Raw genomic sequence first — 21,543 nt, forward strand, 5'->3', positions numbered from 1 at the left:
ACTGGATTTTTTTTTATGCTACTAATACCAGTGATCAGTGACGTATACAGGAACTGTGATAGTGTGAAGGGCAATTTGACACAGACACTGGGTGGGACTGACAATGACATCACTAGTTACACCAATACAGTGATAATACTATACACTGTCAGTGTACTAATTAAACTGTATGGGAGGTGGCTAACATCTTGGAATAATCAAGGGGTTAAGTGTGTGCCTATCAAGTGTTACTGTGTGTATTAAGTGCTGCTTTTTACTAATAATCTCTTTGTTCCTTCTCCATGTTTTGCAGGGAGAAGAAACAAAGAGATTATTCCCTTGGTACAGAGCCCTGTATTGATTGTCAACACAGGGCTCAGAGCTGTGATTGGACACAGCCAATCAGCCAGATTTTAATGTTGAGATCCGATGACAGATTTGAAAAAATGTATAAATAAATATCAGGGTCCTTGCTTCGCCAAGACATATGTTAAAATTGGAAAAAATACAGAGAAGATTTAGTACGGCCCCTGCGCATGGATGACACACAAATTCATGAAGCATTCCCCCTCCCATTTCTAACCCCCTTTTTTTCCTGTTTCTTTTTACAAGGGTGTTCAGAATCTGGAGACAGCTTCTCAACATCACTCTTTTTGAATATCTACTGGGCCTTTTTGAACAATATTAGGATATGATATTCAGATTTCATACTGCTATATGCCTTAGAAGTACTATGGGGTGGATTTACTTACAAGAAATAAACTGTGCACTTTGCAAGTGCAATTGCACTTTTTGTTTCTTAGTAAATATCAAAGTGGTAAAGCTTCACTTTGTAATGAATACCCAATGAGGTACAAAGAAAATAAAAAAGAAAAGCATTTTTGTTTGCACAAGATTGGATGATGGAAATCAGCAGAGTTTTACCACATTTTCTAAGCTCTGGGGAAAATGAGTGCACTTGCAGAGTGCACAGTCTATTTGCCATTAGTAAATCAACCCCTGTGTTGAGACCTTTGGGGCTTTGTTCTTCAAATGGTATGGAAATGTGTTACTTGCTACACTCAACCTTATCATTTGTTATATTTTTCTGGGTGAAAATCAATAAAAATATTATAGAAAAAATATCAGGAAATCTTGTTCTCTGAGTCTGAGAGATACAACTATCATTTTAGTTAACATCACCAGTGGTAAGACAAAACTGAAATACCAGCTCTGGTGCCTTTAATTTTAAAAATTATATACTACAAAAAGGTGTAGCAAGCTTGCGAGTTTTTAATGCCTTGCTTTTTTCTTTTTGTTATTAACTTCCCAGCTCCAGCTAAAGTGCCCTTGCCACTTAGTATTCTGTGCTTTCAATAACAACAGTGGTCTCTCTGCATTGGTCCCATACTCCCCCTGCTGTGTCATATTTAAAACACTCCAATAAGCATTGATTGCTGATCTGTAGGTCAGCAGGGGATGTGTCAAAACACTGCTGCTCTTCCACAGAGTGTAGTGGTCCTTCTCTGTAGTGGGAGACGAGGGGTTTTTCAACTGGGGCTAGTGGTAATTAAACAAAAATGATAAAAAAAATGTCAAGGCACAAAAAACTTGTGAAAACAATTTTTCTACACCTTGAGTTTTTTTTCTTTTGTAGCATTTGTTCTGTGACTTCAACTGGGCTTTGAGGTGAGTGGTTATAAATGCCTTCCATGCAGACCTACAAATGGAGCTTTTATTTCCCATTTTGTTTTTGCTGACCATACAAGCTAACTTCATAGAACAATCTTTGAACTCGATCGATACATTGTCTTTTCTTAGATGAACTCTGAATAGTGTATGTTGCCTCAGTGTAGTGGCAAGGGAAAGTTGATGGATATTGAATATCCCTAGAGAGGAAAGCAGGCTCAGTAATTACATTTTAATCAAGACTGCTCACTCTTTCCACAGTGACTGCTTTACCACATATTAGTGTTTATCTTTTTAGTAACCGCTTTGCTACTTGAAGTTATTTGTTACTTGCTCCTCTCTGTAATGGGAGAAAAATAAATGTTTATATCTGTATATTTATATAACATTCTTGTGACATTTAAAAATTAGAAGAATGAAATGAAAATTGCAAAACCCAAATTTAATAAAAATATTTACTTGTTTTAACAGACTACCAAAATTTTGCAAGTGCCCTTAACCCAATACAATGATGGTTTATTAAAACCTTTGGACCCATATTGGTGATCCTCGGTGTGCTGGTGACATTTTTTTCTTGCTGATTTTGTTCGGTTCCAGCCGAGGGTCACTGCAGCACCCACTTATACACACAGCCATTTTTAACGCAGGAACGTGTGCGTTTGGATCATACACTAGCACTTAACCAGATACAAGACACTGTTTGGTGTTTGTGCCAACTGTGCTAATGTAACAGCAAAATATATGAAGCTCACAAGCCCATTCCAACAACATATATACTGTATCTGTTTAGGAAATATATTAGCTTCCACTAGGTGCAAGCCCTGGACCTTTGTAATCAGCAAGGGTTTGACCTATTCCAGTTGTGTCCTACACTCCTGCTTACATTCCTATTGGTCCACCACTGTAATGTGAAGCTCTAGGTGCCTGCACTTCATCATTTAATTTTTTTTTTTTACAGGTATACTATAGGAATTAGTTAAAACGAAATTAAATCCTCCTTTCTTTTTCAGCCAAGGAAGCTGCTATCTTAGCCGCTGTTTGATCTGCAGTTGCCACTGTGCTGCTCACGTGATCAGTTATATCACCACCCTTTTAAAGGCTTGACAGATTTTTTAAGAGCACAAGCACTGGTGGCAGTTTTCATTCACGTCATGCCTCGAATGTAACTATTTTGGAAAATCGTTAATTCAATGGGTTTAGTTCCACTTTAAAATTGTATACCACATGTTAACTAGATATATTATTATTTCAATAATATTAGTATACTAAACATTATGGTCAGTGACTCCACTGGATTATGCTATTTCTAATTTGGCTTTTATTAGTTTTACAAAATTAAAATTTTACAATTGTAGATGACTCATGTCAAGCTATAAGGCCAAAGGATGACATCATTTTCAGCCTTCTAAGACTATTAATGAATATTGCCACAGCAATGAAACACTCCCTGTGCTCTCTTTATACTGTAAGTTACATAGAAACCTTCCCCTCTAACCTCCAGTACCTGAAAAATGTTAGGAAGACAGCACTGTGCAATGTAATAGAGTTTCACTCTCTTTCCACACTGGCAGTCACATGCTGAGGCTAACTTAGTGTATTAAAGTAGAAGGAAATATTAGATTCAGTTAAACAATATAAGGTCATTGTTATGTGTACAATTTTTTAAAATCTGTTTGTAATTTTTTTTCATTATAATGCATTGCAGTCACCTGACTGCAATGCATCTCTGTTCATATAGCTAGGGCAGCTAGATGGGCATGTCTCCTTCCTCCTCTCAGAGCACTTTTATGAATGAGGATACTTGTGCATTCTCATTCATGAGAAAACATATCATAGATGGGGTGGGACATAGGCGGAACTGGACATGTCGGGGGCAGGGCTGAGTTGAGCTGTTTTACTTACACAGACACTGAGAACGGTGCCAGGAAGTGGCTGTAAGCAGCCACTATCAGCTGCACAGGCACTCTGTTGTCAGTGAAGCACAGGAGAATTCCTGAATATCTGGATTAGACTGTTTTTTCTAATCAAACATTCAGCAATTACAATAATGCATAATATAAAAGTTTTACGTATTATACATAGCAAAAAAGGGTCTTTTTTATTTTGAACTAGAAATCCACATTAACGGTTTTATGGGAAGCTATATAAGATATAGGTGTCTCCGTTTATGAATCAGCGGTAATAGATCGCTGCTCAGTTCTCCGGCATTCTCGGAGAACACAGTTCTCCTGTGAATGCAGTTTATGAAGCAGTTCTCCGAACGAAGGGAGAATGGTCTCCAAACGCTGGAGAACGGTCTACAAACTCTGGAAAACAGCTGATTTTACTATAATCTCGCGAGATTACAGTAAAAGATCAGTTTACTAAGCAGAGGTAAATTATCTCTGCTTAGTTTTCGGTCCCTCTGATTCTCCAGCTCTGGGCTGGAGAATCTGGAGGGAGAACACAGATCTCCAGAGAAGGGCTGACATGATCTCCTGAGCGTCATAAACTGTGAATGACCAGAGAATAGCTGAGATCTGTTGAATCGCAGCTATTCTCTGTGTCATAAACGGACACCATAGTCATGCTAGCATTAATTAAAAACACATGGATTGATTCTAAATAAAAATATAACTGGAGTAAAGGGCACATTTTTTGCTTGTAGCTTTATTTTAAAAAGGTGTTGGTACCTACCGTAAGCAGATGATTGCTATCTGACCCTGAAGTTTGAGGGTTATAGAAGACACCTTCAATAAGGAATCCTGAATGGGAAGAGGAAGTCTGTGAACTTGGGCCAGGATGTACTTAGACAATAGTTTCCCTGGATGAAATCTGCCTGCAGGGGTGTCTGCTGAGCACACAAAGACATGCACACTGGTAAGATACAATCCAGCTTGTCGTGGTGCCTGTGGGGGGGCAAGACATTACTCTGCAACTGGATCATTTCCTAATGCCTGATCGCCGTCTGGTGAACATGCCAAATGTGAACTGTGCTGCTTAATTAAATTGCAAGACTATCAAACCTGTGAAAAAGTTTGCTAGTGATAAACAACTTGCAAATTGTACCCTTAAACTCATGCTAGATGCTTTAGTCACCATTAATGAGCAATAGCATCTTGTGCCAACTATGTATAATAATGGTTTGAAATCCCTGACTCATATCAGATTAAGAACATGAAATCAAATTGAAAAAGTTCGGTAAATATATTTATTAAGTGTAGACGTTATATAGGTAACGTGTTTGTTCCACAAATTTTCATTTTTATATGTATTATTGTATGTATTGTTCTGAAAACATTACTTAATTCACCTGTTAATGAATACTTATATGGCTATTGTAAACACTTCTCAAAACCAGATTGTGTAACTATGAATGTGCTGGAAAAATATTATAAAAATAAAGGAGACTACTTAAGGCATGAAAACATTTTTAAATGCTGATTAGTTTCAACACTTGATCCAAATGTGTGGAAACATTTGCAATTTCTAATAAAGAATAAAGATCTACATTAGTAAACTAGGGTTGTAGGTAGAATACAAAGAAAAAAGTTTACATCACCATACAATTGTATGCAAAAAGTGTTGGGACCTTTAAAATTATATGTGCTTATGATTTTCTACATGAAAAGAAGATAATTTAACCTTTGCAGGAATTAAACATTACATTTTTCCCATTTGTATTGCACAATTACTGTATTGTTATTATTTTCTTGCTTTAAATTTAACAGCCTGGAAATAAATAAAATGCATAAAGTTTGGACACTCGATTAGTCAGTACCTGTTTGCAGAAATTGCAGCCCCCAATGGTTTTCTGCACCTTATCACACTAGCTTCTGGTTTTTAAATATTCTGTTTCAGATATATCGCTAAATTGTCTTGTAAGTGCTAAATGTTTGATATTAACATACAGATTATCAGTAACCAATAATAATTAAATACAGGAAATATATAGGAACGTTAAGCTAAAATTTTCAATATTAAATTGTTTCTTCACTTCAGATATTTCTTCATTTCTTTAACAAAACATATGATTTAACCTAGGGTTCCGAAACCATTGCATACGATGACAAATATGTGTAAATATTTGAAAATGTCACAATGAGAAACAACATGGTTTGGAAAAATTGACATACCATAGAAATTATAACGATTATTCTTTAAGTATTAATATTTGAGCTTCCTATTAAAAACAGAGGGGATAAAAGCTTCAGCTGCTAGCTTGGAAAGTGATATGCATTATGTAAGAGAAATGAAAAGTATTAAATGTTGTATTGAAGTTTGGTAGAGTGCTGTATGTTACCATAGCACGTCAGCTGCAGAATTGTGCTCTTGAAACTGTCTCTCAACTTAGGCAATAGTCCCAACAGTTTGCAGGAAGAGCTGGGCGCTAAAGCAAAAGCACTTCCAGAAGAATGAAAACAAGAATGAAACTGTAGACTGAATTCATACAGATCCATGAAGTCACAGTTCACTAATGGAGGTTGCCATCAAGACAGAAAAGTGCATCTGAACACAGTAACGTTACAAACCAGGTGGCTAAGATCACATTTCCCGTAACCTGGGCTAACAACCTCTGATGTTGGATTGACCCTAGTCCGTCCAGCTTATGGTTAGCGCTGATGTGTTTAGCTGCTCTCGCTCAATGTTTTTCAACAATCATTTCTTTCTTCTTTGTATGTGGCCTCTGCTCTTTATCAGAGTTTGATGAAGCTGAAAAGGTTTAGCTAGCAAACCTTACATTTAACACTTAGTTTGCTCCCACCTCTAGATGCCACCTGGTCCTGGTTTCAGTTTTTCTGTTGAGATTTTAGAAGAAAAAACTGCTATGTTTCAGTGCTCTCTTGCATAGACAACAAATTGTAAACTAATTTACTGTGAAGACAACTCTTAGCTGAAAAAAAAAGGGCCAGCGCAAGTCATCAGAGTGGATGTTATTGCCCTCTAGTGCCACAGTGAAGACTCACTTTTATCTGATTGACTTCTACAAAAACAGAAATAAAAATCTGCTGTATGAAATTATAAACATCTTGCATAACAGTGACAATAAGGAAATAAAAACAAAAAAGGTACAAGATTTCTTCCCCCCTAGTTTCTCCAATCAGATGGTCATTTATAGCCTTTAAAAGGCCATTCACACCATACTTCACTGCTGTAAGCCATGCACTGCAATGCGCTTTATTGTACAGCGTGTTCATAAAGTCTGGACATACAGTTGTGTTCAAAATAATAGCAGTGTGTTGAAAAAAGTGAATAAAGCTCAGAATCCTTCTAATGGCTATTATTTCCATACACACAAATGCATTGGGAACACTACACATTCTATTCAAAATCAAAAACATGAAGAAAAATATATCAAATTTGTGTTGTTCTTCTAAAAAGCAAATTGAAGAAAAGCGAATATTAGACTGTTCAAAAAAATAGCAGTGTTTGTATTCTTCTTTACAAACTCAAACATTCACTATATAAACTGAAAAATGTTTGAAGATTTTGCTTTCCTTTGATATCACCTAATTAATATTTGGTTGTATAAGCACTGTTTCTGAGAACTGCTGTACATCTGTGTTGCATGGAGTCAACCAACTTCTGGCACCTGTGAACAGGTATTCCAGCCCAGGATGATTGGACTACATTCCACAGTTCTTCTCTATTTCTTGGTTTTGCCTCAGAAACTGCATTTTTGATGTCACCCCACAAGTTTTCTATTGGATTAAGATCCGGGGATTGGACTGGCCACTTCATAACGTCAATCTTGTTGGTCTGGAACCAAGATGTTGCACGTTTACTGGTGTGTTTGGGGTTGTTGTCTTGTTCGAACACCCATTTCAAGGGCATTTCCTCTTCAGTATAAGGCAGCATGACCTCTTCAAGTATTCTGATGTATTCAAACTGATCCATGATCCCTGGTATGCGCTAAATAGGCCCAACACGGTAGTATGAGAAACATCCCCATATCATGATGCTTGCACCACCATGCTTCACTGTCTTCACAGTGTACTGTGGCTTGAAATCAGTGTTTGGGGGTCGTCTGACAAACTGTCTCTGGCCACTAGACCCAAAAAGAACAATCTTGCTTTCATCAGTCCACAAAATGTTGCGCCATTTCTCTTTAGGCCAGTCAATGTGCTCTTTGGCAAATTGTGACCTCTTCAGCACGTCTTTTTTTCCAACAGTGGAACTTTGCTGGGGCTTCTTGCAGATAGCTTGGCTTCACATAGGTGTCTTCTAATTGTAACAGTACTCACAGGTAACTTTAGACCTTCTTTGATCTTCCTGGAGCTGAGTGTTGGCTGAGTGCTTGCCATTTTGGCCATTCTTCTATCCATTTGAATGGTAGTTTTTCGCTTTCTTCCACGTTTTTCAGGTTTTGGTTGCCATTTTAAAGCATTTGCAATCATTTTAGCTGAGCAGCCTATCATTTTCTGCACTTCTTTATATGTTTTCCCCTCTCTAATCAACTTTTTAATCAAGGTACGCTGTTCTTCTGAACAATGTCTGGAACGACCCATTTTCCTCAGAATTTCAGAGATAAATGCACTGTAACCAGCATGTACAACATTTGCTGCCTTCCTTCCTTCCTTAAATAAGGGCAATAATTGCCACCTGTTTTTCAAAGAATGAATGACCTCACTAATAGAACTCCACACTGCTATTATTTTGAACATGCCCCTTTCAATTAGTGATTCAATTACACAGAATCAGCAGCATGCATGTCATGACTGTTGGGTCTGTTGGATTTCTATTACTCTACTACACCTGCTAGTAAATTATTTGCCATGTAGAAATATCATTTCTACCATAATCAGTGATTGATCAGGTTAGTGATGTCTGACTGCTATTATTTTGAACACAACTGTATATATATATATATCACTATATACCATCTCACCAGACCTTAACTCCCTTGACTTCTTTTTTGTGGTATGCAAAAGGAGAAGGCGTACTCCATGAAAATCACAGATATGAATCACCTGAAGGAGCGCATCATAAACTAATGTGCTCAAACTGATGGAAATCTGGAGTTGCTGCATCAGGTTCATGTGAATCTTGCAAAGCGCATGGAACTTTGCATCACAAATGGTAAAAATCACATTGAAGATGTTATTGAATAATATTCCAATGAAATAAAATGTTGAAAAATGTATTGAAATGTATTGAAAATATACATTTTGCCTGTACGTTCAGACTTTAGGGACACCCTGTACAATGAGACACCCTGTACTACCACCACCTATGATTTTAGAATGGGCCCAAATGCAGTTAAAAAAAAATTACTTCTGCAGTATTATTTTCATGGCAGGGCACCATAATACGTTTAGTGCACTGTGATGCACAAGGGTATGCTGTAGCACAGGTGGGTTGTGCGTGTGTGTTTGGGTACCATTCATTGGATAGAGTGGAGAGCTATTAGAACACGTCAGTTTATATTGCTGTTTGTGCTCCTGTTAGGGAGATTCACCCTCTCTATATGTCCTGTTTACCTTTATCACTGAAAGTGAAAGTAAAAGAAAATCCCTAACTTTGGGTTGTCCCCAAAAAAGTAATAGAGGGGAAATCTTCTAATAGGGACACTAGTTCTGGTGACCTGAGGATTGTCCCCAAGGAATTCCCTTAATTTGCAGGGATTTCCTCTCACTTCCTGTTTGGCTATGGGACAGGAAGTGAAGGGAAATCTCAGCAATGGCAACAAAAAAAATTACAGGGGGTATATCCCTCCCTTGTTGTATTCAAAATGAAAAAAAAAGTTTTGCCTCTAGTTCTACTTTAATGACAATGCATATTGTGTTACCACCGTACACTGGATTTCAGCAACCCTTTAGCGTTTTTTTTAAAGAGGAATGCTGCTAGCATTAGTAAATAGACCGGAAAGAATATTATATTTACTTGTTTTAAACTCTTTTTTACATCTCTTCAGTTACTTCCTGGTTTTCATGTCTAGGCAAATTGTCATACATCCCAGGAACCTTCAGGTGGGGAGGGAGGGTTCTCAGCTCAGTCTATGCCTGAGCTAACAGCAGATGGATTCTAGGATGTACAGTAATTGCAGCATGAATCATCAGCCCTTACTCAAGATGTCCACTGCCAAAAATGCCAGGGGGTGTTTTTCAAAATGATGTCTCAGCTAAAAAAAAAAGCATGTGGGAGTTTGAACTAAATATTAAAAATGAATTAAATAGCATTTTTTGGTTTGTGGTGCTCAGGTGCAGTGTAGTTTCACTTTAAGTAAATTACATAAAATAAAATAGCCTGATGTAAATAATCAAATTAGCAATGATTTCTGTTACAAAAAAAAATGTATTGACTTATAAAATTGTATGTGTACATAAAAACAGCCATATTTGATCGCTGTATTTATAAAGTTCTTTTCCCTGTCTTGTGGTGCTATACTGTGCTTTTGCTTTACTGATCTCTATCACAATGCAAGTCTTTCAAAATGCACTCTTTATTATAGCTGATTTCAAAATACCTTCAAGATAAATACTACAATAACTAAAAATATGCGCTCACTGCACATTATATTTTTCCTTCAAATTTTAAGAAATTGGGTTTTCATTGCTAGTGTTTCATGTATTGATTATGCCTGTGTTACAGCACTTGTACACCTGATGCTAGGACTACATTTCCCGGCAACCACTGGAAGATAAATGACATATGGCATAAACTGTGGGTGGGCAGTCAGCATCTGTGAATTCCCATTGCACAGTAACCAGGATCTGAATTCTTATGAGGTGAGGGGGCAGGTAGCACACAGCAGATTTGCTTGGCGATTCCACAGCCGCATCTGGGAAATTAGCATGTGTCATGGCCTGTACCCACAGTGCACTATGGCATGGTGTCATTGAGAGATCGACTGCTACTGCCCCTTTTTAACCTGTTGGACAGGCATCCTCCATTATCATATTGTATCTGGGCAGGAGAACAGTCTTAGAAAACAGAGAACAAGATCAAAAAAATAAAATCAAATACGAGGGAAGTTCAAGTCAAACCAGGACTTTTGAGTTTATATAATAAAAGAACATTTCTTTTTCAATATACTCCTCTTCTACATTTATACACTTATCCCAGTGTTTACCTAATGCTTGGAAAGCTTCGGCATAGAAAGATTTGTTAGTACGACTGAACCACCCTAGGACAGCCTGCTTCACTTCATCATCATTGTGTTCACCGTTCCCACAAAAAGATGTGCCTCTTGTGCAATTTCACGACAGGTAATGCTTTGATTGTGCAGGATCAGGCGTTCCACTCGCTAAAAGTTCACAGGAATGACTGCTGTGGGCTGGGAACCACCATGTCCGGGATTGTCACTGACAGACGCACGGCCATTTTTGAAACGTTTACACCATACAAATACACTGCTCAAAAAAATTAAAAGAACACTTAGAAAACACATTAGATCTCAATGGGGAAAAATATCAAGCTGGATATCTATACTGAATGGACTGGGTAATATGTTAGGAACGTAAGGATGCCCCAATGTTTGATGGAAATTAAAATTATGAACCTACAGAGGACTGAATTCAAAGACATCCCAAAAATCAAAGTGTAAAAATGATGCAGCAGGCTAATCCATTTTGCTGAAATTTAATTGCAGCAACTCAAAATAGTACTCAGTAGTTTGTATTGCCCCCACGTGCTTGTATGCATGCCTGACAACATTGGGGCATGCTCCTAATGAGATGATGGATGGTGTCCGGGGGTATTTCCTCCAAGATCTGGATCAGGGCATCACTGAGCTCCTGGACAGTCTGAGGTACAACCTGGCAGAGTCGGATGGACCAAAACATGATATCCCAGAGGTGTTCTATTGGATTTAGGTCAGGCGAGCCTAGGGTCATCTACTGGTATCAATTCCTTCATACTCCAGGAACTGCTTGCATACTCTTGCCACATGAGGCCGGGCATTGTCGTACACCAGGATGAACCCAGGATCCACTGCACCATCGTAGGGTCTAACAATGGTTCCAAGGATTTCATCCCGATACGTAATGGCAGTCAGGGTGCCATTGTCTTGCCTGTAGAGGTCTGTGCGTCCCTCCATGGATATGCCTCCCCAGATCATCAATGACCCACCACTAAAATGGTCATGCTGAACAATGTTACAGGCAGCATAATGTTCTCCACAGCTTCTCCAGACCCTTTCAAGTCTGTCACGTGCTCAGGGGGAACCTGCTCTCATCTGTGAAAAACACAGGGCGCCAGTGGTGGACCTGCCAATTCTGGTGTTCAATGGCGAATGCCAATCGAGCTCTATGGTGTCGGGCAGTGAGCACAGGACCCAATAGAGGATGTCAGGCCCTCAGGTCACCCTCATGAAGTCTGTTTCTGATTGTTTGGTCAGAGACATTCACACCAGTGGCCTGCTGGAGGTAATTTTGTAGGACTCTGGCAGTGCTCATCCTGTTCCTCCTTACACAAAGAAGCAGATACCGGTTCTGCTGATGGGTTAAGGACCTTCTATGGCCCTGCCCAGCTCTCCTAGAGTGACTGCCTGTCTCCTGGAATCTCCTCCATGCTCTGAGACTGTGCTGGGAGACACAGCAAACCTTCTGGCAATGACATGTATTGATGTGCCATCTTGGAGGAGTTGGACTGCCTGTGCAACCTCTGTAGGGTCCAGGTATTGCCTCATGCTACCTTTAGTGACACTGACCCTAGCCAAATGCAAAACTAGTGAAAAACAGTAAAAAAAGATGGAGTAGGAGAAAAAATGTCAGTGGCCTCCACCTGTAAAACCATTCCTGTTTTGGGGGTCGTCTCATTCTTGCCCATCTAGTGCGCCTGTTAATTTCATTAACACCAAAGCAGCTGAAACCGATTAACAACCCCCTCTGCTACTTAACTGACTAGATCAATATGCTAGGAGTTTAATTGACTTGATGCTATACTCTAATAAAAAAGTGTTTCTTAAATTTTTTGAGCAGTGTATCTTAGTGAGGCTGAGCGTCTTATCACTGTACTGTGCTTGAAGTCTTCTGTAGATATCTGTTGGTTTTACGCCTTTGTTCACAATAAACCATCATCAGACACTGTTCCATGCACGCACTAACACTGTTGTCTGCCATCTTGATTAACAGTCTCTGGACTGGCCCGTGACATATGCACCCCCTATGAATAATAGGACACACTTGCCACTTACTACTGCATGTAGTACTGCCACGCTAGCATCCCTTTTTATACCTGTAAAATTTGTGTATTTATCAATCCACCCACCATTTAAATTTTTGTTTACATGGAGTAACATTGTGGATAGTTATACTTTTTTTTTACACTTTTCTATGGCATTCCAATACAGTATAAGTAATCTACAAACTAATCTACTACCCCACTCAATGATTTCTAAACCTTAAGACCGTACAATCATATTATTGTTTTAATCTTATATATCTACACACAAAACACACAAACACATAAATATTTCTAGTCCAGCCATTATAGTCATATTTAGATCTGTATAACACCCTAGCCCAATTTACTAAGATAAGAGCTCACTTTCCACTCGCCATAGATTTAGAGCTCAATGTAGAGTGATGTTTCCCAACTTTATTAAACTATGTACCGCTTTACAAAGGCTACATTTACAAAGTACCCCTACTAAGGGTTATCTAATGTCAAGAACCCCTTGATGTTGATACATTTATTACAAGCGCCTCCTATAAATACACAGCTGTACTCGATTCTGAGTGCACCAGTTTTAGTAAATCTACCCTATCATGTTTTTAAATTACCAAAAATACTGACTGGAATAAGAATTAAAAAAATATGCATTTGCAACAATTCCAGACGGTTTAGATTAATTTAGTGTCAGTACCCCTTTAACCAATAAGTAGTATCCCCAAGGGTACATATATTACTGAATGAATAATGTAGAATGCATAAGAAAATATTCTTAGACATTTTTCCTCTGTTTACTTTCCGTCTCAACTGTCTACCTTTTTATATGACCAGTAGATCTAATCAATGCCAATTAACTATGCAGCAGAGTGGTCTTTTTATTTTTGTTTAGCATCCTTGAAGTGTGATTGTGTTCAGGAAAAGGGTGGGACTGAGGGTGGGTGCTAAAAAAATTATGTTCTGATAGCTGTGACACAAGGGATCGCCAATCCATGGCTTTCTGAAAACTTGTATGTGACCGAGGTCAAAATCAGCGTACACTGGCCATTGATTAATGAAAAACTGATGTTGAAGCTACTGGGCACTATGCCTAAATTTCATAAAGTCTGGGAACCTTGGGTCTCACACTTCCTGTCATATAGATTTGACCTTCATCTACTTGACTTTTAATGGATCCATCCTAAGTTATATTTCATGTGCAACCAACAAGCACATTCTCTGGCCAATCTCCCTCTCTCTCCCTGTTCTGTTCTCACTCCAACCCTTCTTCCTCTCCCAGTACCCCACACTTCTCCCTTGAACAAAGTCCAAACTCTCTCTCTTCTTTATTCCTTTCCTCTTTTCTTTTTCCACTTAGATTGAGTCACATACTTCTCTGTTATGAATATGACCCCTGCTTAATGATTGTATCACTCAAGATCTTGTTCTAATACAGTGACTACTGTATATTTAAACAATGCAACCATTGTACAGTGGATATAAAAAGTCTCCACACCCCTTTTAAAATGTCAGGTTTCTGTAATATACAAAAATGAGACAAAGATAAATCAGTTCAGAACTTTTTGCACCTTTAATATGTGACCTATACACTGTGCAACTCAATTGAAAAACAAACTGAAATATTTTTTTTCTTTGGGGGGGGGGGGGGGGGGTGAGTAAACATGAAAAACTAAAATAATATATTTGCATAAGTCTGCACACCCTTAAACTAATACTTTGTTGAAGCACCTTTTGATTTTATTACAGCACTCAGTGATTTTGGGTATGAGTCTATACGCATGGCACATCTTGACTTGGCAATATTTGCTCACTCTTCCTTGCAAAAACACTCCAAATCTGTCAGATTGCAAGGGCGTCTCCTGTGCACAGCCCTCTTCAGATCACCCCACAGATTTTCCATTGGATTCAGGTGTAGGCTCTGGCTAGGCCATTCCAAAACTTGAATCTTCTTCTGGTGAAGCCATTCCTTTGTTGATTTGGATGTATGCTTTGGGTCATTGTGATGCAGAAAGATAAAGTTCCTCTTGATGTTCAGCTTTCTATCAGAAGCCTGAAGGTTTTGTGCCAATACTGACTGGTATTTGGAACTGTTCATAATTCCCTCTACCTTGACTAAGGCCCCAGTTCCAGCTGAAGAAAAACAGCCCCAAAGCAAGATGCTGCCACCACCGTGCTTCACTGTGGGTATGGTGTTGTTTTGGTGATGTGCAGTGTTGTTTTTGCCCCAAATTATGGCCAAAAAGTTCAACCTTGGTTTCATCAGACTATAACACATTTTCCCACATGCTTTTGGGAGACTTCAGATGTGTTTTTGCAAAATTTAGACGGGTTTGGATGTTTTTCTTCATAAGAAAAGACTTCTGCCTTGCCATTCTACCCCATAGCCCAGACATAATGAAGAATACGGGAGATGTTGTCACATGTATCACACAGCCAGCAGTTGCCAGATATTCCTGCGGCTCCTTTAATGTTGCTGTAGGCCTCTTGGCGGCCTCCCAGACCAGTTTTCTTCTCATCTTTTCATCCATTTGGAGGGACATCCAGTTCTTGGTGATGTCACTGTTGCGCCATATTTTCTCCACTCAATGATGACTGTCTTCACTGTGTTCCATGGTATATCTAATGCCTTGGAAATTCTTTTGTACCAATCTTTGTAAATCAGTCCAACATAGATAAAAAGCACTCTAGCCTGGCTTAGTATCCATTTTTGCAGAACAAAATGGCCATAGAATGTCATACTGTAATGTGTAGAAATAACAGGGCTATAGCATCTTTCCTCTTTTTGTGGGCTCTCTGTGGCCCTTTTAGGTCCAGTGCTTGTACCAGGGCAGACCAAAGAGATAATAATTGCCCCTGCATTTAGTGCAATGACATCATGTTGCCCCTGTCAGACTAGAAGACTCTCTGGGGACCATTTGAAGAATATTTCTGACAGCCAATGGGTAGCATTCATGTCACCATTAAGCGACGCGAGCACTGAAAGAAAGACCATCCCTTATTACAAACAAAAAGAAAGAAGACTTGAGTCTCAGCATGTCATGTGACCATGATTTCATGCCAGTTATGGTGGCTTTTGGTTAAAGTTTTGAAAAATAATACTTATAGGCTAGCGAAAGGTGGTGGAGTAAAAATGTGTTTCCTTTTTTATGGGCATTTTTTCGTGCAGAAGGTAAAATACATACCAATATATAATTAATATAGTCAAACAAAAAGATCAACAGTAATTATATTGAGCAACATAACGGACAGCTAAAAAGTGGGAGTTGAGTAAAGGTTAATGAATACTTAACAAATACATTAATCTGCACTAAATTAATTAACCTCTTCAGTTTCAGAAACAGAAAGCGACAGTAATAATATTGAAATTCATCATATAAACAGATGCTTTATGTGACATTTATGAGCTAAGTACAGTTAGGGGAAATAGTGTAATACAAGCATCATCATCATTTGCATTTGGTGAAACAAAAACTCTTTAGATGCATTTATGCCCTTATGAGAGCTATATTTCATTCTGTCTGCATTTTGATTTTAACATGTACATTTCAATGCTGTACTTTTTTTTAGCCTTTTGTGGTACCTTATATCCTTAGAAACCAGATCTAATAGCAAACAGCAATAACATAATATTATAGTTTGCCAGTACTAATGCAACTTCCTTTGCACTTCCTATCGACATGTGTGCACTCACATCATTTCTTACGACCAGCTTCCTGATGGGGTCATCAGTGGATCATGCCTGTGCAATGCCATTTGCAGTGTAGACTGGGAGAGCATGTGAGATAGTGACAAAATGGAAAACAATTGGGAGATGGGGATATAGTGTTGTCAAGCTTTAACACAATCTGTCTGCCCACATACAGGGCAGTATCATTAGGTGTTATTTTATGAAAACTGAAAATGTAAAATACTGAAAATGTCTTTTCAAATTACTTTAAGCAGTATGCACAACTTTTTCCTAAAGCACTAAGGTGTATTGTAACATTTGTTGTCCATTGCAGTGTATTACTGATTGTGTTAATGCATTATCAATGTATGGCATTGTGGCAGTCCATTCACAAGTGGACTGGTACCTACTGTGAGTTAGGGTGCTATTCTAAATTAAAGGAACTGTACTAAGTGCCATATGTTACTATCCATAGGACGTTAATGCAATGCATAGGTTTAAAGGGGCCTATGTGATTTTTTCCATTTTAATTAGCAATTGAGCATAGTTTACTGTGTTCTGCCAAAAGGTCTGTGTGGTAAAAAGCTTGAGTCTGTGCTGACATGGGTTCATTGACAATTTGGCCATGTACCATTTACTTACACAATTTCAGAGATCTAGTTCCTGAAGGTAATTCCATTGCCTACTGAATTATTTTCTTCTGTACATGTAAAAAATCTCCATGTAGCCCAGGATCATTTTCTTTAGGTGAACATCAGTCATTAAAGACACAAAGCGATCTTAACATGCTGGCAACATCACTAATCATGTGCTGCAAGAGCATTTGAATATTATCTGTCTGTGAAAATACTTCTATAACGTTATCCACCAAAACCTTCCATAAAGTAGAGCAATAATGCATAAAGGCTTCCAGACCCACCAAGCAGGATTATCCAGAAGCTTACAGTTTATGTGGACTGGGATGCACTGGTAGTTATACCATATATGTATGTCATGCATTCACAGATGACCTGACAACTTTTGTATTGACTGCCAAGACAGTGAGTTCACTAAATATTGTCTGAATAGATGTCAAAGAAATTATCCTGCATGCAGAAATGTTTCTGAAAACAATTCAAGTGACTGTTTTTATATAGAAACAGAAGACAGATGGGAGATTTCTTATTTTACATCTTTTTAACGGGATATCTCTATGTTTATCCCAAGCATTTTTAAATTCACGTATAGCAGATTAAGTCCTCTACTCTTTCAGTAAAAAAAAAAAAAAAAGCATTTTTAAGAGTACTCTTTCCTCCTGTTAGTTTGAGGTCATGCCCCAGGGTTGTTGGCCCCTATTATGCCCATGTGCTCCCTTAGTAGTTCAAAGAAGCTTGATTGCAAACACCCTACCTGACAACATAATTTGTTCTTAAAGTTGTTGCACTGCTTGCAGAGCTGTTATAGCAATCTGGCTGCAAGACTTGTGTGGTGGACAGTTGATAATTTCTCCATAAATCCCTACACAAAACCATCCCAGTTGTATGAGCAAGCAGGAATAATTAACATTTCAAGTAATAACTATAATGGCCTGATATTCAAAAGTATATTAATATACTCTTAAAGAGTATAACATACAGTATATCACAAATTAAGCTGTAGAGGAAATGTAACAAATTAAACAACACTGACCAATTGGTTATTGTTTCTACAGCCTTAAAAAACCCATTCCCTCAGACCAAGAAAACTGATTTAGAGCTGATGAGTGATAAAATATACTGACCAGTATCGACATAATGGGTAGAAACTTGAACATGAGAATCCTGCAAGATGTGGCACGGTTATAATTTCTTTATCGAGAGGGGATAGATAAACATATATGCAAAAAAGAACTCCTTAAAAAAAATTACAGCAAAACAGCTATGATAATCTTCCCAAACAGCTATAAAAAAAGAAAAAAAAGACACATTCATGTGGATTATGCCAGCTATCCTGTTTTAAATTTGGCAAAGAAGTGAGGAGATGAACGTAGCAGATCATACGCATAACATTAATCGAAAAAAAAAAAAAAAGAATTTGACTTCAGTGGCCTTGAAAGATTCCCTAAAGGAATCCTAAAGGGCCTTCATTTGCAGATTTCAATTAGCCTTTATTTCTATGCAATTATACATTAAACTGGTGCATTGTGTTGGCTATCCTGATATCCCCTAATATGCATGAAAATCAAACAAAGCGAAAAAACAATAGTCTTCAATACATTTCCTAATGCTTCAGAAAGTGAAATAAAAGACAGTTCAAAACGGTTACCAGGAACACAGGAGTTACATAAGATATGTGAAAAGGAAGTTTAAGGTTATGTCAGCTCCCAGCGGGAGTAAATCCAATCATGAAGGCTCTAGGATTATGCCCAAACCCCTGGCTTGTTAATATTAGCAGCATTTTCAATTCAGACACTTATTTTTTTTCCTCTTACCTTATTCTGTACCTGCGTTCCATCCGGACTTATCCTGAATGACCCTACGTCAATTGTCTTACTCGGGTTCACTTTCCTAATTTCATGCTGCAGCTCATCTACCAGTGCCCTGCAGGCTGCAAAGGAGGGGAAAAGAACATCAAGAATACTGTGCAAGGATTATTTCAAAGAAAAGGTGAACTGCTGTTCTCTTAAAGGAACACTATTGTTCATTTTTTATGTTAGAAGTTCTGGTATTATTACACACTTTATATTAATATTGTATTGAATATAAGTATTCATGCTGAATTATTTAAGGCTAAACTTCAGATAAAAACATACATTTTAGTTTTGAGTAGTAGACATATTAGAAGCTCTTTCAGGTTATCAATGCTATGTTTCCCCACACTTTCTGTCCTCAGAAGAGGAAGGGTAAATGTCTCCATCAGACATAACAGATAAAAAAAAAAATTGTTGAATTAAGGGTTAAAATTTCCCCCAGAGCTTAGAGAATGATGTGAACTTCTGCTGACTTCTATCATCAAATCCTGTGTTTTTTTCCCCCAAATTTCCTTGCATGTGATTGGGTATTCTTTGTAAGGTAAAATGTTACCACATTCACTACGCTCTGGGCAAATTTCCTCTGCAAAGTGCAACTTCCCTTGCAAAGCGAACCACCTATTTGCCTTTAGAAAATCGTCCCCTACGTGTTCCAGGGTAGTACAGCTTAAATACAAACCTTTCCACTATGTAAAGTGAAAATTCATTTCATCATTCATCACTGACTTTAGGAAGTATTTTTAGTATTTGCATGTCACAACAACCTGCCTTTTGGGCCTCCCAGGGTGCTCAAAAATACATTGATAGGTATATGCTGACACTTAAAAGTGACTCTGTTACCTTTTTTTTTTTTAAATTCCTTCTGAAAAAGGTGACTAATACTTATATCGCTGATGGGCAAAAACTCCTATCCACTCTCATGCAGGCCATAGACGGGTTGTTTATCGGCCGAATTTTCGTCCGCACGAAAAATCGGCCGATATTCATGCCGTTAGTGGGGCCAGCCCGTCAGCCATTTTTCGCGGATCTTCTTGTTTATTTTTATCAGTCATGCTGGAAAATCCACGAAAAATGGATGTTTTTCGAGGACATTGGTGGCAGCATCAGCAACGACCGATTTTTCATTTATTGGCCGACAATTCGGCACGTCTATGGCCTGCATTAGGCCCCATGCACAAAGCTCCCCTGCCATAAAGTCCTGAAAATGCCTATAGTGTGCATGTTCACATAGGCTAACATGCAAGGGCATTTACAGGCAGAGGAAAAAAAAAAAAAAGCTCAAACGCCTGTAGAAGCAGCTTTTTTGAGCTGCAGTCGGCATGAGGCCTTACAGAGCTATGGATGCCAAAGAATCTTGATCAACTGACACACTTTGTGGAGTGTTGGATGCCTGGTCCGCATTGAGCCATGCCATTCTTTCTGGTGGCTGCTACATCACTAATATGTCCTGTAGTAAATTAGCAGCCTGTGGAAGTGCAGAGTAGACCAGGTATCCAACATAAGTATAAATTATCTTCTTTTGAAGAGGAAAAGTATTTTCCATTTTCAAGGACAGAATCACTTTAATTTAATGTGGCTTGTTTTATGTTTTTTTTTTTTTTTTATAGACGTAATAGAAAGATGTACTTATAACAGGCAACTCTCATAGGCATTATATAAAATAAAGACTATAAGAAAATACCGAAGCAATATTATTATTTTATTATTATTATACAGGATTTATATAGCGCCAACAGTTTGCTCAGCGCTGTACATTATAACATTATAATGGGAGACAGTACACGAGACAGTACAGTAACAATACGATTCAATACACGAGGGGTTTGAGGACCCTGCTCCTTGGAGCTTACAATCTAGGAGGGAGGGGATAGTGATACAGGAGAAATAGCTGTGGGGGATGGAGTGGTAGGAAGAGTGGAGGAGTTCAGTAATTAGCTGAGGGCGGGGTAGGCTTCCCTGAAGAGATAGGTTTTCAGAGTGAGCCTAAAGGTGAGGAGAGTAGGTGATAGTCTGATGGACTGGGGTAGGGAGTTCCAGAGGATGGGGGAAGCACTAGAGAATTCCTGGAGATGGACATGGGAGGAGGAGACCAGGGAGCTAGAGAGTAGGAGGTATTGTGAGGAGCGGAGAGTACGTTTTGGGTATATTAGAAAAATAAAAATATGTTCTATTAAAAAGACATTTAGTTCTTCATTTCTCCAACATTCGGTTGGACAAGTCTGAATTTTTAATTTTCTTTAACAGTCTGTTGCTGCCTCATAAGCTTGACTCAATGTTTAAAAAAAACAATCAAAAAAATGCTTCAGTAAAAAAGCGGTGGGATGAACCTGGTTCACACTGTCATGCAACTGAGGGTTGGTTGTGGGTGCAGGAATCACACCTGTTCTCTTGCGAGATGCGCAGCACGATCGTGGCGGTGGGAACTGGACAGAAAAGGCATGGCCAAAAAGACCATGAGGTTTTCCTGTGGATGCATTTTGGAAAAAGTGCATTTTCCTTCTGTGAAACGCATGCACAGAAGCAGCGGGTCGCATGACGTCCTCCCAGAACGTGCTCTCCTGCGCGCCCCAGGAGGCGCGCACCCGGCGATCTCCGTGATCGCTGTGTCCTACGGACACAGCTGATCACGTGATGTGGTAAAAGGCCAATC

At 38.6% G+C, this 21,543-nt stretch overlaps 1 protein-coding gene and 1 non-coding gene across 4 annotated transcripts in view; one reads left to right on the forward strand and one right to left on the reverse strand.

Moving 5' to 3' along the window:
- The window catches only part of CNPY1 (canopy FGF signaling regulator 1), a 204,694-nt gene that overhangs the window by 49,466 nt on the left and 133,685 nt on the right, over window positions 1–21,543 (reverse strand). For all 3 annotated transcript variants that reach the window (XM_089693070.1, XM_089692940.1, XM_089693009.1), the window contains exon 3: window positions 18,855–18,970. In XM_089693070.1, the coding sequence (XP_089549196.1) occupies window positions 18,855–18,970 (116 nt within the window). The remainder of the gene's footprint in view (window positions 1–18,854; window positions 18,971–21,543) is intronic.
- Window positions 446–554, forward strand: LOC149474406 (U6 spliceosomal RNA). Its single transcript, XR_016306212.1, has one exon. It is a non-coding gene; the product is annotated as a U6 spliceosomal RNA (small nuclear RNA).

The sequence above is a fragment of the Staurois parvus genome, unplaced genomic scaffold, assembly GCF_062004578.1.
Source record: "Staurois parvus isolate SC_StPar_1 unplaced genomic scaffold, SC_StPar_1.0 ptg000005l, whole genome shotgun sequence".
Taxonomy (NCBI): Eukaryota; Metazoa; Chordata; class Amphibia; order Anura; family Ranidae; genus Staurois; species Staurois parvus.